Source organism: Durio zibethinus, unplaced genomic scaffold (assembly GCF_047325235.1).
Source record: "Durio zibethinus cultivar Kanyao isolate XHJ-2024 unplaced genomic scaffold, ASM4732523v1 HiC_scaffold_299, whole genome shotgun sequence".
Taxonomy (NCBI): domain Eukaryota; kingdom Viridiplantae; phylum Streptophyta; class Magnoliopsida; order Malvales; family Malvaceae; genus Durio; species Durio zibethinus.
The window spans coordinates 35001-57298 of NW_028322922.1; the positions used below are offsets into that span (position 1 = coordinate 35001).

General features: G+C 32.7%; 1 protein-coding gene and 2 non-coding genes across 3 annotated transcripts; 2 read left to right on the forward strand and 1 right to left on the reverse strand.

Annotated features, from left to right (window-relative positions):
* Nucleotides 1-5005: 5005 nt before the first annotated feature.
* LOC149508815 (cytochrome b6) lies at nt 5006-8562 on the reverse strand. Its single transcript, XM_089757805.1, has 2 exons — nt 8109-8562; nt 5006-7284 (listed from the first exon to the last, which is right to left on the reverse strand). Exons 1-2 carry the CDS (start codon nt 8112-8114, stop codon nt 6643-6645), a joined length of 648 nt encoding a protein of 215 aa, XP_089613931.1. The 5' UTR covers nt 8115-8562; the 3' UTR covers nt 5006-6642.
* Nucleotides 8563-18709: 10147 nt separating this feature from the next.
* Nucleotides 18710-18783, forward strand: TRNAP-UGG (transfer RNA proline (anticodon UGG)). The gene has a single exon. It is a non-coding gene; the product is annotated as a tRNA-Pro (tRNA).
* Nucleotides 18784-18972: 189 nt separating this feature from the next.
* TRNAW-CCA (transfer RNA tryptophan (anticodon CCA)) lies at nt 18973-19046 on the forward strand. The gene has a single exon. It is a non-coding gene; the product is annotated as a tRNA-Trp (tRNA).
* The last annotated feature ends 3252 nt before the right edge of the window (nt 19047-22298 follow it).

The following is a 22298-nucleotide window of genomic DNA, read 5'->3' on the forward strand; positions in this document are numbered from 1 at the left end:
CGACTCGTTGGGTTTTTAGGCTTAGGATTCAAAAAAAAAAATGGGCGAACCACAGTATAAGTTAATAACTATAGCACTAATAACCAACTCATCGCTTCGGATTATCTGGATCCAAAGAATCAGTCAAGATATGATATATTGGTCATATCATTATAGCAACTGAAATCTTTTTTTTTGCATTAAGTTAAGTAAAAAAAAACCAATCTGATTATGAATATATCTAAATTGTGAAGCAAAATAAAAAAGTATGTGGATAAATAGAAGGATGAGAGAAAGAGAGAAAAAGAAATAGAAATGAAATGATATATGATTCCAATATGTAAGGTCTACGAAGCATCTCATAAAGAGCAATGTAATAGAGCATCAATAGAGATTCATCAATAATTAGATGAATATCTGTTCATCGAAGAAAAAATCAAGAGCCTTAAGTCAATAAAGACTGAGAAGGTTGACTAAAGAACAAATTAACAAATTTTTTTATTAAATATTATTTATTAAATATTAAATTTTTATTTTTATTAAATATTAAATTTTTATTAAATATTAAATTAAGGCTCCATTGGAGAATTCAGACCTAAGCATTAATCGAGAAGCGATGGGGACGACGGAACCCGTGAATGCAGAGGATTCTATTGAAAACGAATCCTAATGATTTATCGGGTAGGATGGCGGAACAAACCAGAGACCACTTCATTTCTTTTTATTCTGTTCTGATTCTGAGAGGTCATGAGTTAACCCGACAACTGAAATAGATATTGAAAGAGTAAATATTCGCCCGCGAAAATTTTATTTTCATTTTAAAAATTTTATTTTCATTTTTTTTTTTTATTTTCATTTTAAAAATTTTATTTTCATTTTATTTGATTGTTAAATTTTTGTCGATCCGAGATGAATATGATAAAAAAAGACAAAACAAAATAAAGATTCGTTATAACATTATAACAAAAACAAGATAAGACATTATCTATAAATAGAATCCATGTTTAATTACTTATATATATATCCAATATATATCCAAACAAGATATACAAATTTATAATAGATCAGATAAAATCTCAAATAGATCAGATAAAATCTCAAAGCAAAGAATCCCAGGATTCAATCTATTATTCAGTAACTACCTATATATCTTAAGAATAAAATAAAATATTTTTTAGTCATTTTTTTCGCGAGGAGCTGGATGAGAAGAAACTCTCATGTCCAGTTCTGTAGTAGAGATGGAATTAATAAACAACCATCAACTATAACCCAAAAAGAACCAGATTTCGTAACCAACATAGAGGAAGAATGAAAGGAATATCTTATCGAGGTAATCGCATTTGTTTCGGTAGATATGCTCTTCAAGCACTTGAACCCGCTTGGATTACATCTAGACAAATAGAAGCGGGGCGCCGCGCAATGACACGAAATGTACGCCGTGGTGGAAAAATATGGGTACGTATATTTCCAGACAAACCAGTTACGGTAAGATCTACAGAAACACGTATGGGTTCGGGGAAAGGATCTCCCGAGTATTGGGTAGCTGTCGTTAAACCGGGCAGAATACTTTATGAAATGAGCGGAGTAGCCGAAAATATAGCAAGAAAGGCTATTTCAATAGCGGCGTCCAAAATGCCTATAAAAACTCAATTCATTATTTCAGGATAGGAATATAGAACCAAAGGAAAGAAGTCTTGGGAATAAAAAAAACAATTGCGGGTTTCCTTTTTTTTTTTTTTTTGACAAACAATATTTCTTTTTTTCTTCGTCCTTTGTTCCATTGAAAGAAGAGATTAAAAAAAATGATTCAACCTCAGACCCATTTGAATGTAGCAGATAACAGCGGGGCCCGAGAATTAATGTGTATTCGAGTCATAGGAGCTAGTAATCGCCGATATGCTCATATTGGTGACGTTATTGTTGCTGTGATCAAGAAAGCAGTACCAAAGGCACCTCTAGAAAGATCAGAAGTGATCAGAGCTGTAATTGTACGTACTTGTAAAGAACTCAAACGCGACAACGGTATGATAATACGATATGATGACAATGCTGCAGTTGTCATTGATCAAAAAGGAAATCCAAAAGGAACTCGAATTTTTGGTGCGATCGCCGGGGAATTGAGACAGTTAAATTTCACTAAAATAGTTTCATTAGCTCCTGAGGTATTATAAGACGAGACCTCAATTCAATATAGTTATAGTATTTAAATTAGAGTATTTAAATGACATAGATTAATTAGTAGATTGTGTCTCACGTATATACCTTTACTAAGTAAAAAAAAAAAAAGAACATGTTGGTTATATCAAAATTCGGGAGCAACAATAATTTTAGTTTACCATGGGTAAGGACACTATTGCTGACATAATAACTTCTATACGAAATGCTGACATGAATAGAAAAGGAACGATTCGAATAGGATCTACTAACATCACTGAAAACATTGTTAAAATACTTTTACGAGAAGGTTTTATCGATAACATAAGGAAACATCGGGAAAGAAACAAATATTTTTTGGTTTTAACCCTACGGCATAGAAGGAATAGGAAAGGACCATATAGAACTATTTTAAATTTACGACGGATCAGTCGACCCGGTCTACGAATCTATTCTAACTATCAACAAATTCCTAGAATTTTAGGCGGGATGGGGATTGTAATTCTTTCTACTTCTCGGGGTATAATGACAGACCGGGAGGCTCGACTAGAAGGAATCGGCGGAGAAATTTTGTGTTATATATGGTAATCTGTCTAACATCCGAATTGTATCCGAATCCGAAACTTTCCATTTGTGAAAAAAAAAAGCACGGGTTGTCTAATAGAACTCCTCCTGCCCTACAGTAGTTGATACGTCAAGGAAGTTTTACCTGGAATAAAAGAACAAAAATGGATTCATGGAGGTTTAATTAGTGAATCACGTCCACTCCAGATTCCTTTAGATAATGAAGATCTGATTCTAGGTTATGTTTCAGGAAGGGTCCGATCGAGTTTTATACGTATACCACCGTGGGATAGAGTCAACAAAAGTGAAGTAAGTGCTTATGATTCAACCAGGGGGCGTATAATTTATAGACTCCGCAACAAGGATTCGAACGATTAGGTAGTTTTTTCAACTTCAAGATTCCTTTCAGGGGGATCCAATTCAAGGTTCAAAAATTTCAAGAAACTTATTTTCTTCCAATAAGTAGATTCGGAAAAATTTAAGGAATAACAACTATGAAAATAAGGGCTTCCGTTCGTAAAATTTGTGAAAAATGTCGACTAATCCGTAGGAGGGGACGAATTGTCGTAATTTGTTCCAACCCGAGACATAAACAGAGACAAGGATAATCTTTCTATTCTAAAAAGAACTCCTTAAAGTTAAAGAAAAGAAACTAATCTTAAAGAAAGCGATGAACAAATAAAAATAGAAGATCTGTTTTGACATGAAATGGATATATCCATATATCTCTGACTTATCCTTATGAAATGATAAAATATGGCAAAACCTATACCAAAAGTTGGTTCACGTAGGAATGGGCGCAGTAGTGCACGGAAAAGTGCACGTAGAATACCAAAAGGAGTTATTCATGTTCAAGCAAGTTTCAACAATACCATTGTTACTATTACAGATGTACGGGGTCAGGTAATTTCTTCTTCCTCCGCCGGTACTTGTGGATTCAAGGGTCCAAGAAGAGGGACTCCTTTTGCTGCTCAAACCGCAGCGAGAAATGCTATTCGAGCAGTAGTAGACCAAGGTATGCGACGAGTGGAAGTTCTGATAAAAGGTCCTGGTCTCGGAAGAGATGGAGCATTACGAGCTATTCGTAGAAGTGGTATACTATTAAGTTTCGTACGGGATGTAACCCCTATGCCACATAATGGCTGTAGACCTCCTAAAAAAAAACGTGTGTAGAAATAAACACTAAAGAGATTTCAAGAGAAATAAATGATTCAATGATCTGATCAAATAAAATAATATTACTATGGTTCGAGAGAAAGTAAAAGTCTCTACTCGGACACTGCAGTGGAAGTGTGTTGAATCAAGAACAGATAGTAAGCGTCTTTATTATGGACGCTTTATTCTGTCTCCACTTATGAAAGGCCAAGCCGACACAATAGGCATTGCGATGCGAAGAGCTTTGCTTGGAGAAATAGAAGGAACATGTATTACACGTGCAAAATCTGAGAAAATACCACACGAATATTCTACCATAGTAGGTATTCAAGAATCAGTACATGAAATTTTAATGAATTTAAAAGCAATTGTATTGAGAAGTAATTTGTATGGAACTCGTAACGCCTTTATTTGTGCCAAGGGTCCCGGATATGTAACTGCTCAAGACATCATCTTACCGCCTTCTGTGGAAATCGTTGATAATACACAGCATATAGCTAGCCTAACCGAACCAATTGATTTGTGTATTGGATTACAAATCGAGAGAAATAGAGGATACGGTATAAAAACGCCAAAGAACTTTCACGACGGAAGTTATCCTATAGATGCTGTATTCATGCCTGTTCGAAATGCGAATCATAGTATTCATTGTTATGGGAATGATAATGAAAAACAGGAGATACTTTTTCTAGAAATATGGACAAATGGAAGTTTAACTCCTAAAGAAGCACTTCATGAAGCCTCTCGGAATTTGATTGATTTATTTATTCCCTTTCTAGATGCGGAAGAAGAAAACTTACATTTAGAAAACAATCAACACAACGTTACTTTACCTTTTTTTCCTTTTCATGATAGATTAGCTAAACTAAGAAAAAAGAAAAAAGAAATAGCATTGAAATATATTTTTATTGACCAATCAGAATTGCCTCCCAGGATCTATAATTGTCTCAAAAAGTCCAATATACATACATTATTGGACCTTTTGAATAACAGTCAAGAAGACCTTATGAAAATTGAACACTTTCGCATAGAAGATGTAAAACAAATATTGGGCATTCTAGAAAAGAAGTAGAAAAGCATTGCGAAATTGATTTACCAAAATTTTAAATCCATTGGATTTAGGATTTATTTCATTTTTTTTTTTTTTACTTTAGAAAATTAGAAAAAAAAAAAAAAAACGAAAATGGATTTTGAACCTTCAGCACAATCCATATATTGGGACCAGAATTGAATAAATGTATCTAGGGAGAATTCACTTTGACTTTGAAGTGACTACTCCCTAGATACGCACATCATGATATTTTATTTTAAAATTGATTCAATTTAAAAAAGACCTAAAGTTAGGGATTTATCAATCGGTAATGTTGCTCCAATACCCAACCAAAGGGCCACCGCAGTACCAATCAAAAAAACGGTTGTCGCTACTGGACGACGAAATGGATTTTGGAATTTATTAACATTTTCCAAAAAAGGTACTGTTAATAATCCCGCAGGTACTGAAACCATTAAAAGAACACCCAATAACTTGTTAGGTACTGTACGAAGTATTTGAAATACAGGAAAGAAATACCATTCAGGTAATATTTCCAAAGGAGTTGCAAATGGATCCGCGGGTTCACCAATCATTGAAGGTTCTAGAACCGCTAAGCCTACGTTACAAGCAATAGTACCGAGAATTACTACTGGAAAAATATATAAAAGATCATTGGGCCATGCGGGTTCCCCATAATAATTATGACCCATACCTTTAGCTAATTTAGCTCTTAATACAGGATCGTTCAAGTCAGGTTTTTTTGTTATTAGGATAGGTGAATTTTTCTAGATCCATCCCCCGAAGGAACCGGACATGATAATTTTTCATCATCCGGCTCAAGCAAAAATCAATCGAATCAAATGGATACAAACGGATACATATAAAATGAATCTATATGTTATCCACACATATATGAATGATTTCATATGTAAGAAAAAAGTTACCTGATTCCATTTTACGAAGTTGCAACTATACATTCCAAGGAATGCCATTTTTACAGGTAAATGCTCAATACCCAAGTAGGCGTACAAAGTTGATCGTGATCAAGTGCTTTCTGGGTCGTCTTAGGCCTTGCGATTCACCTTTATCCCAAAAATATATCGAGATTTTTTACATACAAAGGATTTACTTGTTACTAATATAGTCTAGCCTTTGCTCTTCTTTAGATCCCTTGTTTCACTCCGATAGTATAATAATAATAAATCGGGTCGATGCAGAAGAAATGAATGTATTTTCATACTATTAAGATAAGAAAGTAAAAAAAAAATAAAAATAAATAAATAAAATCTAATTTGCATTATGCCAAATCACTTATTCTACTGGATCTTACGGAGCCCTGTTCATACACGACATCGTCAGGTCTGATCATAGAAAAGATTCTCTTCAAGCGAACCAGCCTATCCTTTGTATGGGGCTTACACGGTGGTTGGAACAAAGACACATTTGGTTGTGAATTCCAATGTAGCAGATAAAGGCATATTTCTGCATGGCCCAATCAATAGTTCAAGTCACACACTCCCATAATCCATTTTCTCTTCGGGGAATTCCCTTCAACTATTCATGTCATATCAAATAAATAATAGAATATTGTGGAGTTGAAAGGAAATATCCAAATACATGTCTTATTTTTTTTTTTTTTTCAACAATCCATATTTGTAGCAATGAAATACTATTGTTCCTCCCCCAAGTAATAAGATAAATGATTGGCAAGTAATAAGATAAATGATTGGTTACAATATAGCTATGGTCTATATTCTCTATAAAGGACCAGAAATGCCTTGCTTACGTATCATTAGGAAATGCATTAACATAAATACAGCAGTAAGAAGGGGTAATACAAAAGTGTGTAAACTATAAAAACGGGTCAAAGTGGATTGTCCCACACTAGCACTTCCACGCAATAACTCTACCAAAGGCGATCCTATTACCGGAATAGCTTCCGGAACGCCTGTTACGATTTTGACTGCCCAATAACCAATTTGGTCCCAAGGTAAGGAATAACCTGTTACACCAAAAGATGCAGTCAACACAGCCAGAACCACGCCTGTAACCCAAGTCAATTCGCGAGGTTTTTTAAAACCACCAGTGAGATAGACACGAAATACGTGCAGGATCATCATTAAGACCATCATACTTGCCGACCATCGATGAACTGATCGGATTAACCAACCAAAGTTAGCTTCAGTCATTATGTATTGAACAGAAGTAAAAGCCTCAGTAACGGTTGGACGATAGTAAAAAGTCATAGCAAATCCTGTAGCTACTTGTACCAAAAAACAAGTAAGCGTAATTCCTCCTAGACAATAAAATATGTTAACATGAGGAGGAACATATTTACTAGTTATATCATCTGCAATCGCCTGAATCTCGAGGCGTTCTTCGAACCAATCATAGACTTTATTGAGATAGGTAAACCAAGAGGACTCCCCCCCTGAGAACCGTATATGAGAATTTCATCTCGTACAGCTCAAACAAAAACACCCAAATAATAGCTGAAACGGATATGGAATAGAAAGTTTGAAACTTCTTAATCTTTTCATTCAATTTTATCTGAAGACACAAAAGAGTAAAAATCCGAAAGCTCTTTTTTGTAGTTGTAATTATAATGCCAAAAAATCAAGTCGGCGCATTCGTCTTTATGTTGATCAGGCCTCTTGAATCTTCTATTTACCTACTTATTTCTTTTCTTTTTCTTTGCTTTGATTTGTTATTTATATGGAATGTGGCTTTATTCTTGTTTTCTTTATTTTTAATAGGAATTCTCTTGTTAAGACCCTATGAATCAATTGAAACTTCAGATTCATACCAGAACCGCGATGATTCAATAAAACCTTCAAACTAAGTCCAAAGATTCTTTGAGTAAGAATTATTGGATCATCACTTATTCAATGAATAGAATAGATATAATAAATAAAAATACAAAGAAAAGAAAGGTTTGTCCTTTGATCAAAATAAGCATAAACTAAATGAGAGTTTGAAAGAAGAAAAAATTTCTCGATTTATAAATAAAAAACCTCTTTCTTTGAAAATTTTTTTTTTTTTTGAGTCCGGCCGCGAGGTTTGAATATTAAGTATGAATCATAGTTCGAATACTTCGTGATCCATTTCATATATTCCGTGCTCCAGATACTAGAATGGCTATCCGACGGGATAAAACTATCTCGATCAAGAGGACAGACCCATTTTCTGTACTATCAATAGGATCAATTATAACAAGTCACACACTCATATTCCGGAAATACAGAAACAAAAAAAATTTCGCGGTCGAACTACCAAAATAGAATGGGCTAAAAAAAATCCGAGAACTAAAAGTTTCACTTTTTGTATTGAAAAGCGAGGCTTCGTGGTTCTTGTGAATCTAATTCAGCGAAATTCCATCCAGTAAAACGGAAGAATTATAAATCTCCAAAATAATAGATAAGAATATCGAAAATAAAGCCATTGCGACACCCATCAAAGGAGTCGTTCCCCATCCAGGAGCTACTTTACCATATTCCGAATTCAATGGTTTCAAAAAATCCCCTACAACAGTTCGTCTTGGACCAGATCTAGAACTACCCTCAACGGTTTGTGTAGCCATAAATCTTATTTTGTATTCAGTGAGATCTGTTGACTTTGTATATCATTCCGCTGTAAATAAACGATCTTATCATAGATCCATTGTGATCTTGAAATTATATTTATATTTATATTATTTATATTTATATTTATATATATTATTTATATAATTATATAATAATGGAAACAGCAACTTTAGTCGCCATCTCTATATCTGGTTTACTTGTAAGTTTTACTGGGTACGCCTTATATACTGCCTTTGGGCAACCCTCTCAACAATTAAGGGATCCATTCGAGGAACACGGGGACTAATTGAAGTAATGAGCCTCCCAATATAATATTGGGAGGCTCATTACTTCAATTGAGATAATGAAAAATCATTTCATTTTTTTAGTTGGAACTTTAGGCGGTTCTCGAAAAAAGATAGCGAAAAAAATTATCCCTAGAGTAGATACTAAGAGGAATGTATAAACCAATGCTTCCATAAATTCGATCGTGGTTTACAATTATAGCTTCCGTACCTATTTATTTAGAATCATCTCCCGAATAAAATAACGAAAGAACAAGAATCAAAGAAAAGGCAGCGATTTTAATCAAGATTTTTACAGCAGCCTATGTCAAATCACAAACAGAAAATAGAAGCGAAAAATAACAAAGCAATCTTGCATCAGACTACTTGTCTTCTTGTAGTTGGATCTCCAAGTTTTTGGAATGCTCCAAATTCCACTTGAGCATCCAAATCTGGATCAATACCGGCAAAAACATCTCTGAACAGGGTTCTAGCACCATGCCAAATGTGTCCGAAGAAGAAAAGCAAAGCAAACGAAGCATGCCCAAAAGTAAACCAACCCCTTGGACTGCTACGAAAAACACCATCGGATTTCAAAGTAGCACGATCTAATTCAAAAATTTCACCCAATTGAGCACGTCTAGCATATTTTTTCACAGTAGCAGGATCACTATAACTCACTCCATTGAGTTCGCCACCATAGAACTCAACAGTTACACCTACTTGTTCGACACTATACTTCGATTCTGCCCTTCTAAAAGGAACATCCGCTCTAACAATTCCGTCTCCGTCTACCAAAACAACCGGAAATGTTTCAAAAAAAGTAGGCATACGACGTACAAAAAGTTCACGCCCTTCTTTATCTCTAAAGATAGGGTGTCCTAACCACCCAACGGCTATTCCATCCCCGTTGTCCATTGAACCCGCTCTGAATAATCCTCCTTTTGCCGGATTATTGCCAATGTAATCATAAAAAGCTAATTTTTCAGGAATTTTAGACCAAGCTTCTGATAAACTTTGATTTTCGGCTAACCCAGCACTAACCCTTCGATATATTTCTTGCTGGAAGTATCCTTGATCCCATTGATAACGAGTAGGACCAAATAATTCGATGGGGGTAGTTGCTGAACCATACCACATAGTTCCAGTAACAACAAAAGCTGCAAAAAAGACAGCAGCTATACTACTGGAAAGGACGGTTTCAATATTTCCCATACGTAATCCTTTGTATAAACGTTGGGGCGGACGGACACTAAGATGGAATAAGCCCGCTAATATGCCCAATGTCCCTGCTGCAATATGATGAGAGGCTATTCCTCCCGGAACAAAAGGATCAAAACCTTCCACGCCCCACGCTGGATTTACAGGTTGTACCTTTCCGGTTAGTCCATAAGGGTCGGACACCCATATTCCAGGACCATACAATCCTGTTACATGAAATGCGCCAAAGCCAAAGCAAGCCACTCCTGAGAGAAATAAATGAATTCCAAAAATCTTGGGCAAATCCAAAGAGGGTTTTCCTGTGCGCTCATCACAAAAAATTTCTAGATCCCAATATACCCAATGCCAGATAGCTGCCAAGAAGCACAAGCCAGAAAACACAATATGTGCTCCGGCCACACCTTCGTAACTCCAAATACCCGGATTTGTTATAGTCCGCCCCGTAATACTCCAACCGCCCCATGAATTGGTTATTCCTAAACGAGTCATGAAGGGTATAACGAACATACCTTGTCTCCACATTGGATCAAGAACGGGATCGGAGGGATCAAAAACAGCTAATTCATATAGAGCCATTGAACCGGCCCAACCAGCAACCAGAGCTGTATGCATTATATGAACAGAAAGCAAGCGACCGGGATCATTCAATACGACAGTATGAACACGATACCAAGGCAAACCCATGGAAATACCCCTTTATCAAATCAACGAAAAATAGACACTATGTAACTTTATTGCATTGGAATACCTCCCCTTTTCGGTGGATTCTTTCGGAGAAAGGATTAATGTTTGTTCTATTCCATTAGTAATAAGGGAAGAATTCGGCTCAGAAGAAAAAAGAGAAGCAGATCTATTCTATACTCGATAAGTATCAATACGCAATGGGGGTTGATCCTATTTTTTATGAATGAATGCATCCCTATTTGTTCATCATTCAAAGGACCTATTCGTAAGAATTCTCTTTCATTCATTCCGCCTTTCTTTATTTTATGGCCTTAGTCTATCTATGTATAAAATATGATAAAGGCCCATATTATTAAGACCATTATTACATATTATTAAGATAAGACCATTATTACGTATTACATTACGTATTACGCTTCCACAATCAAAGTGAAATATAATATTACATATTATAATATTACATATTATTAAGATAAGACCATTATTACGTATTACATTACGTATTACGCTTCCACAATCAAAGTGAAATATAATATTACATATTATAATATTACATATTATTAAGATAAGACCATTATTACGTATTACATTACGTATTACGCTTCCACAATCAAAGTGAAATATAATATTACATATTATTAAGATAAGACCATTATTACGTATTACATTACGTATTACGCTTCCACAATCAAAGCGAAATATAATTTTACATTCTTTTTACTTTATGCCTGTTGGTATTCCAAAAGTTCCTTTTCAAGTTCCGGGAGATAACGATGCAAGCTGGGTTGACATATAGTGCGACTTGTCAAATATATTGGGTCATATGGGATTCCCCCGTTCTCTCGCCCGATCGAGATATCCCCTGTTTCGCCCCAAAAAGATTGATTGAATTATCAAAAATTTGTAGCGGGAAGTGTAATGAAGTGCAATTAGAGATCCATTTCATGGGGGTGTATCCAGATTAATATTTTCAATTAGAATGATTTATGGTTGGCTTGGTTGGACTGATAAAATGAAGTATCCAGGCTCCGTTTAGAAAAAACCCAATTGGTAATATATTTATGATTACCACCTATATCATAATCATAATTTTTCTTTTTTTTTTTAATTATAAATAAGAGCGATTTCAAACTGTTAATCAATCGAATAATATGGGAAATACGTTGAATATTTGGCGAAAAACATGAAAGAAAAAGGAATTAAATTAAAATAAAAAAAGGAAATGAAATCATAGCAAAAAGACGTGGTATTGGGTCATTTGTCCTATATGTGCAAATAAAAATCGGGCAGATCTTTACTCGGAGTAGAGCATAAACCTAAAAAAATTGAATAAAAAATTGACGAACCCCATTCAGGAACAAGAAAATGACATCGTGATTTGGATTGAATCGCAATGAAAAAAAAATGGATCAATGAAAAGTTTGTGCAATAAGTTTAGCGAATTTTTTCTATATTATAGGAAAACGGGCCAAAACTCATCTTTCTTTAATTTAATTTTAAATTTCATTTTATTTAAAAAATGTAAGAAAAAGCCCCTTCATTAGAAATTAGAAGTTAGAAAGGTCCGACTAGAAAAAACAAAGGATGGCTGGAATCTACACATTGATTTTTTTTCGCAATTTTTGTTGAACCGTATGCATCAAAAGGTGCCTGTACGGCTACTAAGGGATACAATTTTATCCTAATCAACCGAATTTATCGAGAAAGATTGCTTTTTTTGGGCAAAGAGCTTGATATCCAGACCTCGAATCAACTTGCGGGTATTATGATCTATCTCAGTATAGAGAGTAATAGCCGAGACCTGTTTTTTTTTATAAACTCTCCTGGCGGAGGGATAGTATCTGGATTATCTCTTTTTGATACTATGCAAGCAGTGGAACCAGATGTGCATACACTAGCCATGGGATTGACCGCTTCAATCGCAGCTTTTCTCTTGGTCGGAGGAGAAATTACCAAACGCAGAGCATTCCCTCACGCTCGGCGCCAATGAGTTTTTTTTTTTTATTATTGATGGAAAGAAAAAAGAAGACTATGCCTTCGCCATATGAAATATGAATTAGTAAGTAATAATAGCATGGCACTTTGAATTCGATATGAAATTTTTTTTTTATTTCTTTTTTTTTTTTTCAAAAAAAAATATTAGATTATGTATCGAAAGAGTAGTATGAGAGAAGGGGCATTTCCAATTTGATCTTAGCTATCGTGGGCCCATCTCAGGCGTCACAAACTTTTTTTCTTTTCCTACCAGAGGCTATTAACAATATTTATGTTATGAAAGAGTACGAAAAAAAAAAAGACTATTTTTTTTCTTTCTTTTTTTTTTTTCAAAAAAAAAAAGAAACTTTGGGATTGCTGAATCACAGACGAAATAAATATATAAAGCAACGGAGCCATCATAGTATTTTTAAACTTTTCCGAAAAAAAAAGAAAAAGAAGGATGGTAATTGGATTATTTATTAATCTGGGTCTAATAGACTCTATATTTTCTCTTTTTTTCGATGAAAGAAAAAAGAGAATTCCATTGTAAAGCCGTATGCAATTGTAAAGCCGTATGCAATGCGCAAAAAATGCCTGTACGGTTGTTCAATTCTATAGCTATTCTTCTCGCCTCATTATGTGAGTTAGAAGTATGTTATATCATCAGGGTAATGATCCATCAACCTATTAGTATGCTTAAGGATGATGGCTTCAAAGACTGGGTCATGGAAACAGACGAAGTAATGAAAATGCAAGAAGACATCATAGAGGCTTATGTACAAAGAACGGGCCAGCCCCGATGGGTTATAAACAAAGACATGGAAAGAGATAATTTTATGTCAGCAAAAGAAGCCAAAGATCATGGAATTGTGGATCATATAGTGCGTACAGAATCGAGACCTATAGTGAATGAAAAACCTATAGTGAATGAAAAACCTATAGTGAATGAAAAACCTATAGTGAATGAAAAACCTATAGTGAATAACAAACCTATAGTGAATGAAAAACCTATAGTGAATGAAAAACCTATAGTGAATGAAAAACCTATAGTGAATGAAAAACCTATAGTGAATAACAAACCTATAGTGAATAACAAACCTATAGTGAATAACAAACCTATAGTGAATAAAAAATGGAGACTAGTTAACGACAATGGCAATGGAAGACCACCATTTGACGACAATGGCAATGGAAGACCACCATTTGACGACAATGGCAATGGAAGACCACCATTTGACGACAATGGCAATGGAAGACCACCATTTGACGACAATGGCAATGGAAGACCACCATTTGACGACAATGGCAATGGAAGACCACCATTTGACGACAATGGCAATGGAAGACCACCATTTGACGACAATGGCAATGGAAGACCACCATTTGACGACAATGGCAATGGAAGACCACCATTTGACGACAATGGAACACCATTTAATTTTGATTTAGATTGATTTAATCCCTCTTATTCCTTTCCTTCTTTTTCTCTTTAATAGATTAATATTTTATTAATCTATTAAAGAGAAAAAGAAGTAATTCATAATCATCTGGTTAGGATCGATCTAAACCAGTCTATTATGTATATGATTGTATATGATTCAGCATGCCAACTATTAAACAACTTATTAGAAATGCAAGACAGCCAATTAGAAATGTCACGAAAGCCCCTGCTCTTCGGGGATGTCCTCAGCGCCGAGGAAGATGTACTAGGGTGTATGTGCGACTTGTTCAGATCATGGGCTGAGAAAAAGGAAACAATTTTTCAGTATCAACGATCAGTACCAGTGAATAGAATGGGGTTCTTCCGTTCACTATCTAAAAAAGATAGATCTACCATATCCTTCTATTGTGTATGAAATTTATGGTTTCCATTGGCGCAAATCCAATCTTGGAATTTTTTAAAAATTCCCCATTGGTAGCAAATGCTTATCCATTAAGCGGGGAAAATCCTATTTAAAAAGCAAAAAGATTATGCTTCGACTCTTGCAAAGAACGGACTAACAGGGTCAGCTACCCAATTAATCCTCCTAATTACATACCGTTACTGTATAAGATAGATCTCGTTGTGAAAGATCTATTACTGAAAAATTTATGAGTAGAGCCGAAGAGTGTGAACTGTACAAGTTACCAATTAAATGTTAAATGAAGGAATGAGCTCCGGTGTATAGAGGGGACCTCACCGTTTAAGAAGTAACCATAGAAACGATGGAACCCACTATTTATTTATCCATTTCTATTTACTCCTTTATTTTAGTTAATATGCTTTTTTTGATACCTAGTATCAATACAATTTCTTATTTCAAGGCGAAATGAAATGCCTAGAAAAAAGGAAAAATCGTGGGCGGGACGGTTATAGTAGCAAAAGCCATTGGAATTTTTATTTTATACATTGGAAGAATCCGTTTTGTTATTAATAGACTAGAAAAGAATAACTGAAAGAAAGAATTAGTTATTCATCAAAATTTCTTTTATTCAATGACCAGAATGAAAGAGGGATATATAGCTCGGAGACAAAGAGTAAGAGCTTTGGTTTCGGCTGATCGGGATAGAGATAGGAAAAAAAGATATTTTCGTCGTTTGTGGATCACTCGAATAAATGCAGGAATTCGAGGAATGGGGGTATCCTATAATTATAGTAGATTAATAAAAAATCGGTACAAGAAACAGTTGCTTCTTAATCGTAAAATACTTGCACAAATAGCTATCTCAAATAGGAATTGTCTTTATATGATTTCCAACGAGATTATAAAATAAGGAGATCGGAAGGAATCCACCGAAATGCTTTAAATGAAATGGGGTTCCCTCGAGAATGAACTCGAGGGAGGTAGAGTAGAAATTAATATGATAAAAAAATTCTGATAAGGTCATCAAAACAAGAAAACAAGATGAGCGAAGACGCTCAATAAAAAAAAAAAAAATTTATTTTTCTTCCCCAACCCGATTCGATTCTTTTATTTATTTCTTTTTTCTTACGACACGACAATTTTGATTATCAGATTTTTTGAATAAAGCATCAGTCTACGTTTGATAATTTTGAGTCAATTGAAGGGTAAGCCTATTTATTTCTGGTTCTAAGAGCAGTAGTTCTAGCGGTCGACTCTCTTCTTTCAAATCGTTTCTCATTTCTGGTTCTAGTTCTAGCGGTCGACTCCCTTCTTTCAAATCGTTTCTCATTATTAATAAAGGGTAACGAAGATAAAATACGAGCTTGTTTTATAGCAATAGTAATTAATCGTTGTTGTTTTAAAGTCAATCTATTTACTCGCCTAGATAAGATTTTTCCTTGTTCACTAATAAATCGACTAATTAAACTCATGTTTCTATAATCAATTCGATCCCCCGATTGGATCGGGGGCAAACGCCTACGAAAAGATCGCTTGTATTTATCCATCATTTCTTTATTCCTTATTTCTAAAAATAATCCTATCCTATCCTTTTCTAAAATCCTATTTTGATCGGATCAAATTCAAATTATAGAATTAATAGAATAAATACGATTTGCTTTGTTTTTTTTATTATTGTATTATTTATTTATTATTTATTTCTTATTTATTTGTTTATTTTATTAGTTTATTTTAATTATTTATTTATTATTTATTTGTTTATTTTATTAGTTTATTTTATTATTATTATTTATAGATATTTATTTAAATATAATTTCATATTTTAATATATTTAATATATAAATATAATTTCATATTTTAATATATTTAATATATAAATATAATTTCATATTTTAATATATTTAATATATAAATATAATTTCATATTTTAATATATTTAATATATAAATATAATTTCATATTTTAATATATTTAATATATAAAATATAAATATAATTTAATATTTTAATATATTTAATATATAAATATAATTTAAATAAATATCTATAACTGTGATAATACATAAATAATAAATAAATATAATTTATAAATATATATAAATATAATTTCATATTTTAATATATTTAATATATAAAATATAAATATAATTTAATATTTTAATATATTTAATATATAAATATAATTTAAATAAATATCTATAACTGTGATAATACATAAATAATAAATAAATATAATTTATAAATATATATAGAACCGACACGAAAATAATAAATAATTAATAAAATAAGAAATAAATAATGAAATATAGTAATAAATACAAAATATAGTAATAACTAAAAAATATAGTAATGAATAAATCATACAATATAATAAATAATACAATATTAACAATATTAAAATTAACAACAATATTAAAATTAACAATATTAAAATAATCATTATGCACGAATAGAAAATAAAAAAAAAAATAGTTAGTGATATTAAAAATCTAATTCCTAATCAATGAAAATCCAACTCCTAATCATTCGAAGACTGTAAACTAAAAATCATTCGAAGACGGTAAACTAAAAAAATAAATAATTGACTCGAGAATAAAGAAAAAAATTATTAAAAAAATAAGAACTAAATAAAAAATAGAATAAAAAAAAATAAAAGAATATTGATACAATCATATACCAGGTTAAAAAGGTTAAAAATTTATTAACGTGCATATCGAATAATTTAAAACTAAAAACTTCACTTTAAAAAGAAAGCGTGGAATAGACAAGGAAATACAAATATAGACTAATATATAAATAAAATATTTGTTATATATTAGTTATATATTATATCTAACTAATTATATACTTAATATTACTTAATATATTATATAATATATATTATTATACCTGAATACCTAATGTCCTATTTTCTCATACTAAATACCTAATGTTACCTAAATACCTAATGTCCTATTTTCTCATATTCTCGGGAAGGGTTGACATACGAGTACTTGATTCGATTTATTTCTTTATCTCCCCGTGAATTGTATGTTTGTAACAATAGGAACAGAATTTCTTCAATTCCAATCGACTAGGCGTATTGTGTCGATTTTTTTGAGTAATATACCTGGAAATGCCCGTTGATTCCTTATTAACGACGTTTCGAACACAACTGGTACATTCCAAAATAATCGTTACTCGGACATCTTTACTCTTGGCCATGAACCCCCTTTGAGTTTTTAATTCACCCAACTCTTCTATTTTCCGATCAAAAGTGAAGAAGAAAGGAATGAAAATAAATAAATAAAAGTTGCTAACTCAAAACCAAATCCTGAAAGATTTCGTTGCAATCAATTGCAATCAATATAGTAAATCAATATGTATTATACTAATAGTAAATAAGTAATACAATGATTTCTAACTCGATTTAGAATCACAGTACGGTATTTTCTTTAAGTATCTTGTAGGATACTGTTGTTCCAGCCACATTTCTCTTTTCGCTCTACTAGTAATTTAATTGGAGCTTGAACCCAAGTTTTGTTGAGGTTCAATCCACTTTTTTCGTTCTACCTTCCTTATTTATTTTATATAATTCTTATATAATTAGAATTCTAAAAAAACTAAATAGAATTATTTCTTATATAATTAGAATTCATTTCTTATATAATTATAATTCTAAAAACAACTAAAGTCAAGGGGGGGCGAGAGATTAGTCACAGATATTTGATTGTATATCGATCTAATCTTTTTCACCCCGTCCCGCGACAATAACTAGAATTAAAAAAAAGGGAATGTTAACGCATCCGGGAAGAAACGATTGATCTCTATCAATAAACCCGCTAAAGAACCGAACCAGAGAGTACTTAGTACCGGTGCTACGGAAAGATATGTTTTTAGATCTCGCATTTAAAATCCTCCTTCTTTATCGTATTACATACATTATGGTAATACATATATAATCACATGTATGTGTGGTTAAAGACCACTTGTATTTGTATATTTGTACCCGGAATTCCTAATTCAAAATTAAAATTTAAATGTACAATGATTCGATAGATAAGATTTTCCTTTTCTTAAAACAGCAAAATAGGTCCCTTTCTGCCTGAGAATTCCCGCCAAAAAGATTCATTTATTATTCATTATATGGTTGTTATATGATATGAGACCAAAAAGAGGAAATGGAAAGATAATTTTTGTATATCAATAGATGAAATAAGGGTGTGGAAAACAAGACAGGGATTCTCTACAATAACATCGTAGGCCAATTGAAAGGGATGTAGCGCAGCTTGGTAGCGCGTTTGTTTTGGGTACAAAATGTCACGGGTTCAAATCCTGTCATCCCTACCTATTACTTCTCCTTTGAGCAGTAAGGAGGGAGCCATTTTAGTTTTAGATTGATTAAAATTAAGCATACATAATCTATCATTTTCTCATATTATATATGATATATGATAGTATAGGTGTGCACGATGTATTGGGGTTATAAAATAAAAGAATCCTCTTTTTTACAGTCTTATTTATTATGATAAGAAAGCGCTCTTAGTTCAGTTCGGTAGAACGTGGGTCTCCAAAACCCAATGTCGTAGGTTCAAATCCTACAGAGCGTGATTCCGCTCTTGTTAAGTCGAAAATTACACCGAACTGAAAAAAAAAAAAAAAAAAAAAAAATTGAACAGCAATTCGAATTTGACCTCCTTGAATTAAATTAATTAAATTAAAATTAAAGGGGTCAGTCAAAAAAAGAGATGTTAATTAATCAAAGGTCCAACTGATCACCACGTATGTATTGTAAATATGCGGTTACGAATAATCCAGCCAAAGTAATAGGAATTAGACCTAAGACGATTCCAAATAGAAAAACTTCAATCATTTCAATTTATTTGAAAGGAGAAAAAGAAAGGTAATATCTATCCCTAAATATTAATCTCTATTGCCCATGAATATCAATAACTAATAATTGATAATTAACACGGTAAGGAACTATAGAATATATGGAATAGGACAGAAAACTTTGTTTTTATTAATTGTTCGTTCATTCAATTAATTTTCAAATAAGTCGTATCTTACTCAGACCAATAAATAGAGCTGAGGTTATAGTTAAAGCCGCTAGTAAAAAACCGAAATAACTAGTTAGAGTAGGCATGAAGGAGCTAAATGAAATATGTTCTTTTTATACATATGTTTATAAAGCACTTACCTAAGTTTCAATTTTTAAAAGAGACGGGGATAAGCAAAAATACCAATTGAAAGAATAAGTTCAATTGAAATTTTTTGATTCATCAATCATTCTAAACGGTATTCACAAAAATAGAGCGGCAGGACAAGAGTAGAAAAGAAAAAGAAATAGATTCATCATCTTTGTAGTTAGGTCAAGAAAAAACCTTTGGATCTAATACAAGAATACAAGAAAGGCCGCCTCACAAATATTGATTAGTAGAATTTTTTTTTTATTCCTTGCTCTTTTTTTTATCTATATCTAATACTATCGACTACTCTTACTTGTTACTAGACGACTAAGCAATTCCTTAAAATAAAAAAAGGAGGGCTTACAACAAAAAACAAAACCTCTTATGCAATTACGAAAAAAAGTCAATTTTTAGATTTCGCATCTAATTGACTTGCGGAAATATGATAATTTCCTTCATGAATTATTATAAACTTGTTGGATTCACGGGTTACCTGATCTTCCGTTTCTAGCCCCAAACCAATAATAGAATCCCCTATATTATATTCCAGGAATTTGAGGAATTTTCTATCGCATGATACGTGGTTATACATCGACAAGCAAGAAGAAGAAAGAAATTATCTAGCACTTCATGTCGATATACTGTTTGAAATTGCGTTGCTGTGTCAGAAGAAGGATAGCTATACTGATTCGGTATACTCTAAAAATACCTTTGGTACAATATTGACGATCTCACAAAGATTGAATTTCAGTGAATTTCCGTTTACTGATCTCATCTTTTACGGAATCGATCCCCTACAAGAATATGCGGAGCTCAGCATGTCTGGAAGCACAGGAGAACGTTCTTTTGCTGATATTATTACCAGTATTCGATACTGGATCATTCATAGTATTACTATACCTTCCCTATTCATTGCGGGTTGGTTATTCGTCAGCACAGGTTTAGCTTATGATGTGTTTGGAAGCCCTCGTCCAAACGAGTATTTTACAGAGAGCCGACAAGGAATTCCATTAATAACCGGCCGTTTTGATTCTTTGGAACAACTCGATGAATTTAGTAGATCTTTTTAGGAGGACCCAATGACCATAGATCGAACCTATCCAATTTTTACAGTGCGATGGTTGGCTGTTCACGGACTAGCTGTACCTACCGTTTCTTTTTTGGGGTCAATATCAGCAATGCAGTTCATCCAACGATAAACCTAATCCGAATTAATTATAGAGCTATGACACAATCAAACCCGAACGAACAAAATGTTGAATTGAATCGTACCAGTCTCTACTGGGGGTTATTACTCATTTTTGTACTTGCTGTTTTATTTTCCAATTATTTCTTCAATTAAGAAAAAAAGAGTAGTAGAATACTAAATAATAGTAGGAATTCTCTTATCCCATTCGGAAGGATTGCATCTCATAATTATCTATGACTGTTTATGTCTTTAGCATGACCACTTGATGAAATGTGGAGGGAAGCGGGATAAATGGCCGATACTACTGGAAGGATTCCTCTTTGGATAATAGGTACGGTAACTGGTATTCCTGTGATCGGTTTAATAGGTATTTTCTTTTATGGTTCATATTCTGGATTGGGTTCGTCCCTGTAATATGTAATAATGGGATGAACTAAGTTATAGGCATGAAAGTGTAAGAACTCAACGGGGCCCGCCTCCTCTTTCTTTGTCTGATTCGCGAGGAGGGGTCCCGTTGAATTCTTAATGATCATAATATTTTGTTCGTATAAATATAAATGACAACAAATAGATCACTTTTTCCGATGATGTTTTTGAAAAATGAACTCGATTAATTGATTCATAGCATCTGTTCTTCGATAGTATCTATCGATACTTTCAAGGTTAGAAGAAAAAAAGGAATCACTCAATTTCCTTTTCCTGGATGACACAATCACAATATATATTTAATTTTAATATTTAATTTTTTTTAATATTTAATTTTAATATTTTAATATTTAATTTTAATATTTCTTTTTTTTTTCTGTCGACCAGATATCAAGCAAACCCTTTCTAGACTAGTCTAACCTTACTCTATTTATTTTAGTATTTCATCAAAGTTTGAAATTTTTTTATAAGTTCATCGCCTTGCTTCTATTTTATATTTATAAAAAAAAGGATTCCTTCTCTTTTTTTTGGTTGTCCATTACTTATTATATTATATTATACTTATTTATACTTATACTTATTTTATACTTATTTATACTTATTTTATACTTATTATATTATCCTTATTACTTATTCGATTACTTTATTACTTATTCTATTATCTATTATAATCTATTATCTATTATAAGTAAATCTAAAAAAATAAAGGGTTCTGAAAAATCTGGAAAAATATAAACTAAGAATAGAAATCTTTGACGAATGGGATCCGGAATTGTTATTATTTCGACACAAGAAAAGGAATTTTACACATCCTTTTCTTGTGCCGAAGGCTAGGAAGACGAAGAATACTCCCTGTAATTATTTGTTCCCCTCATTTATCCTTCCTTTCTATTCTCCGCTTACTTATCTTATGTTTAGTATCTAATCAAATTGAATTTAGAAAACAAAACCCATTCTGTGACATTTCAATCTGACAATAGGGATATAATTACACCCCTCCCATTTAGATTGAAAAAAGAAAAGAAGGGGTAAAGACAAATAGTCTTCTTCACAATATA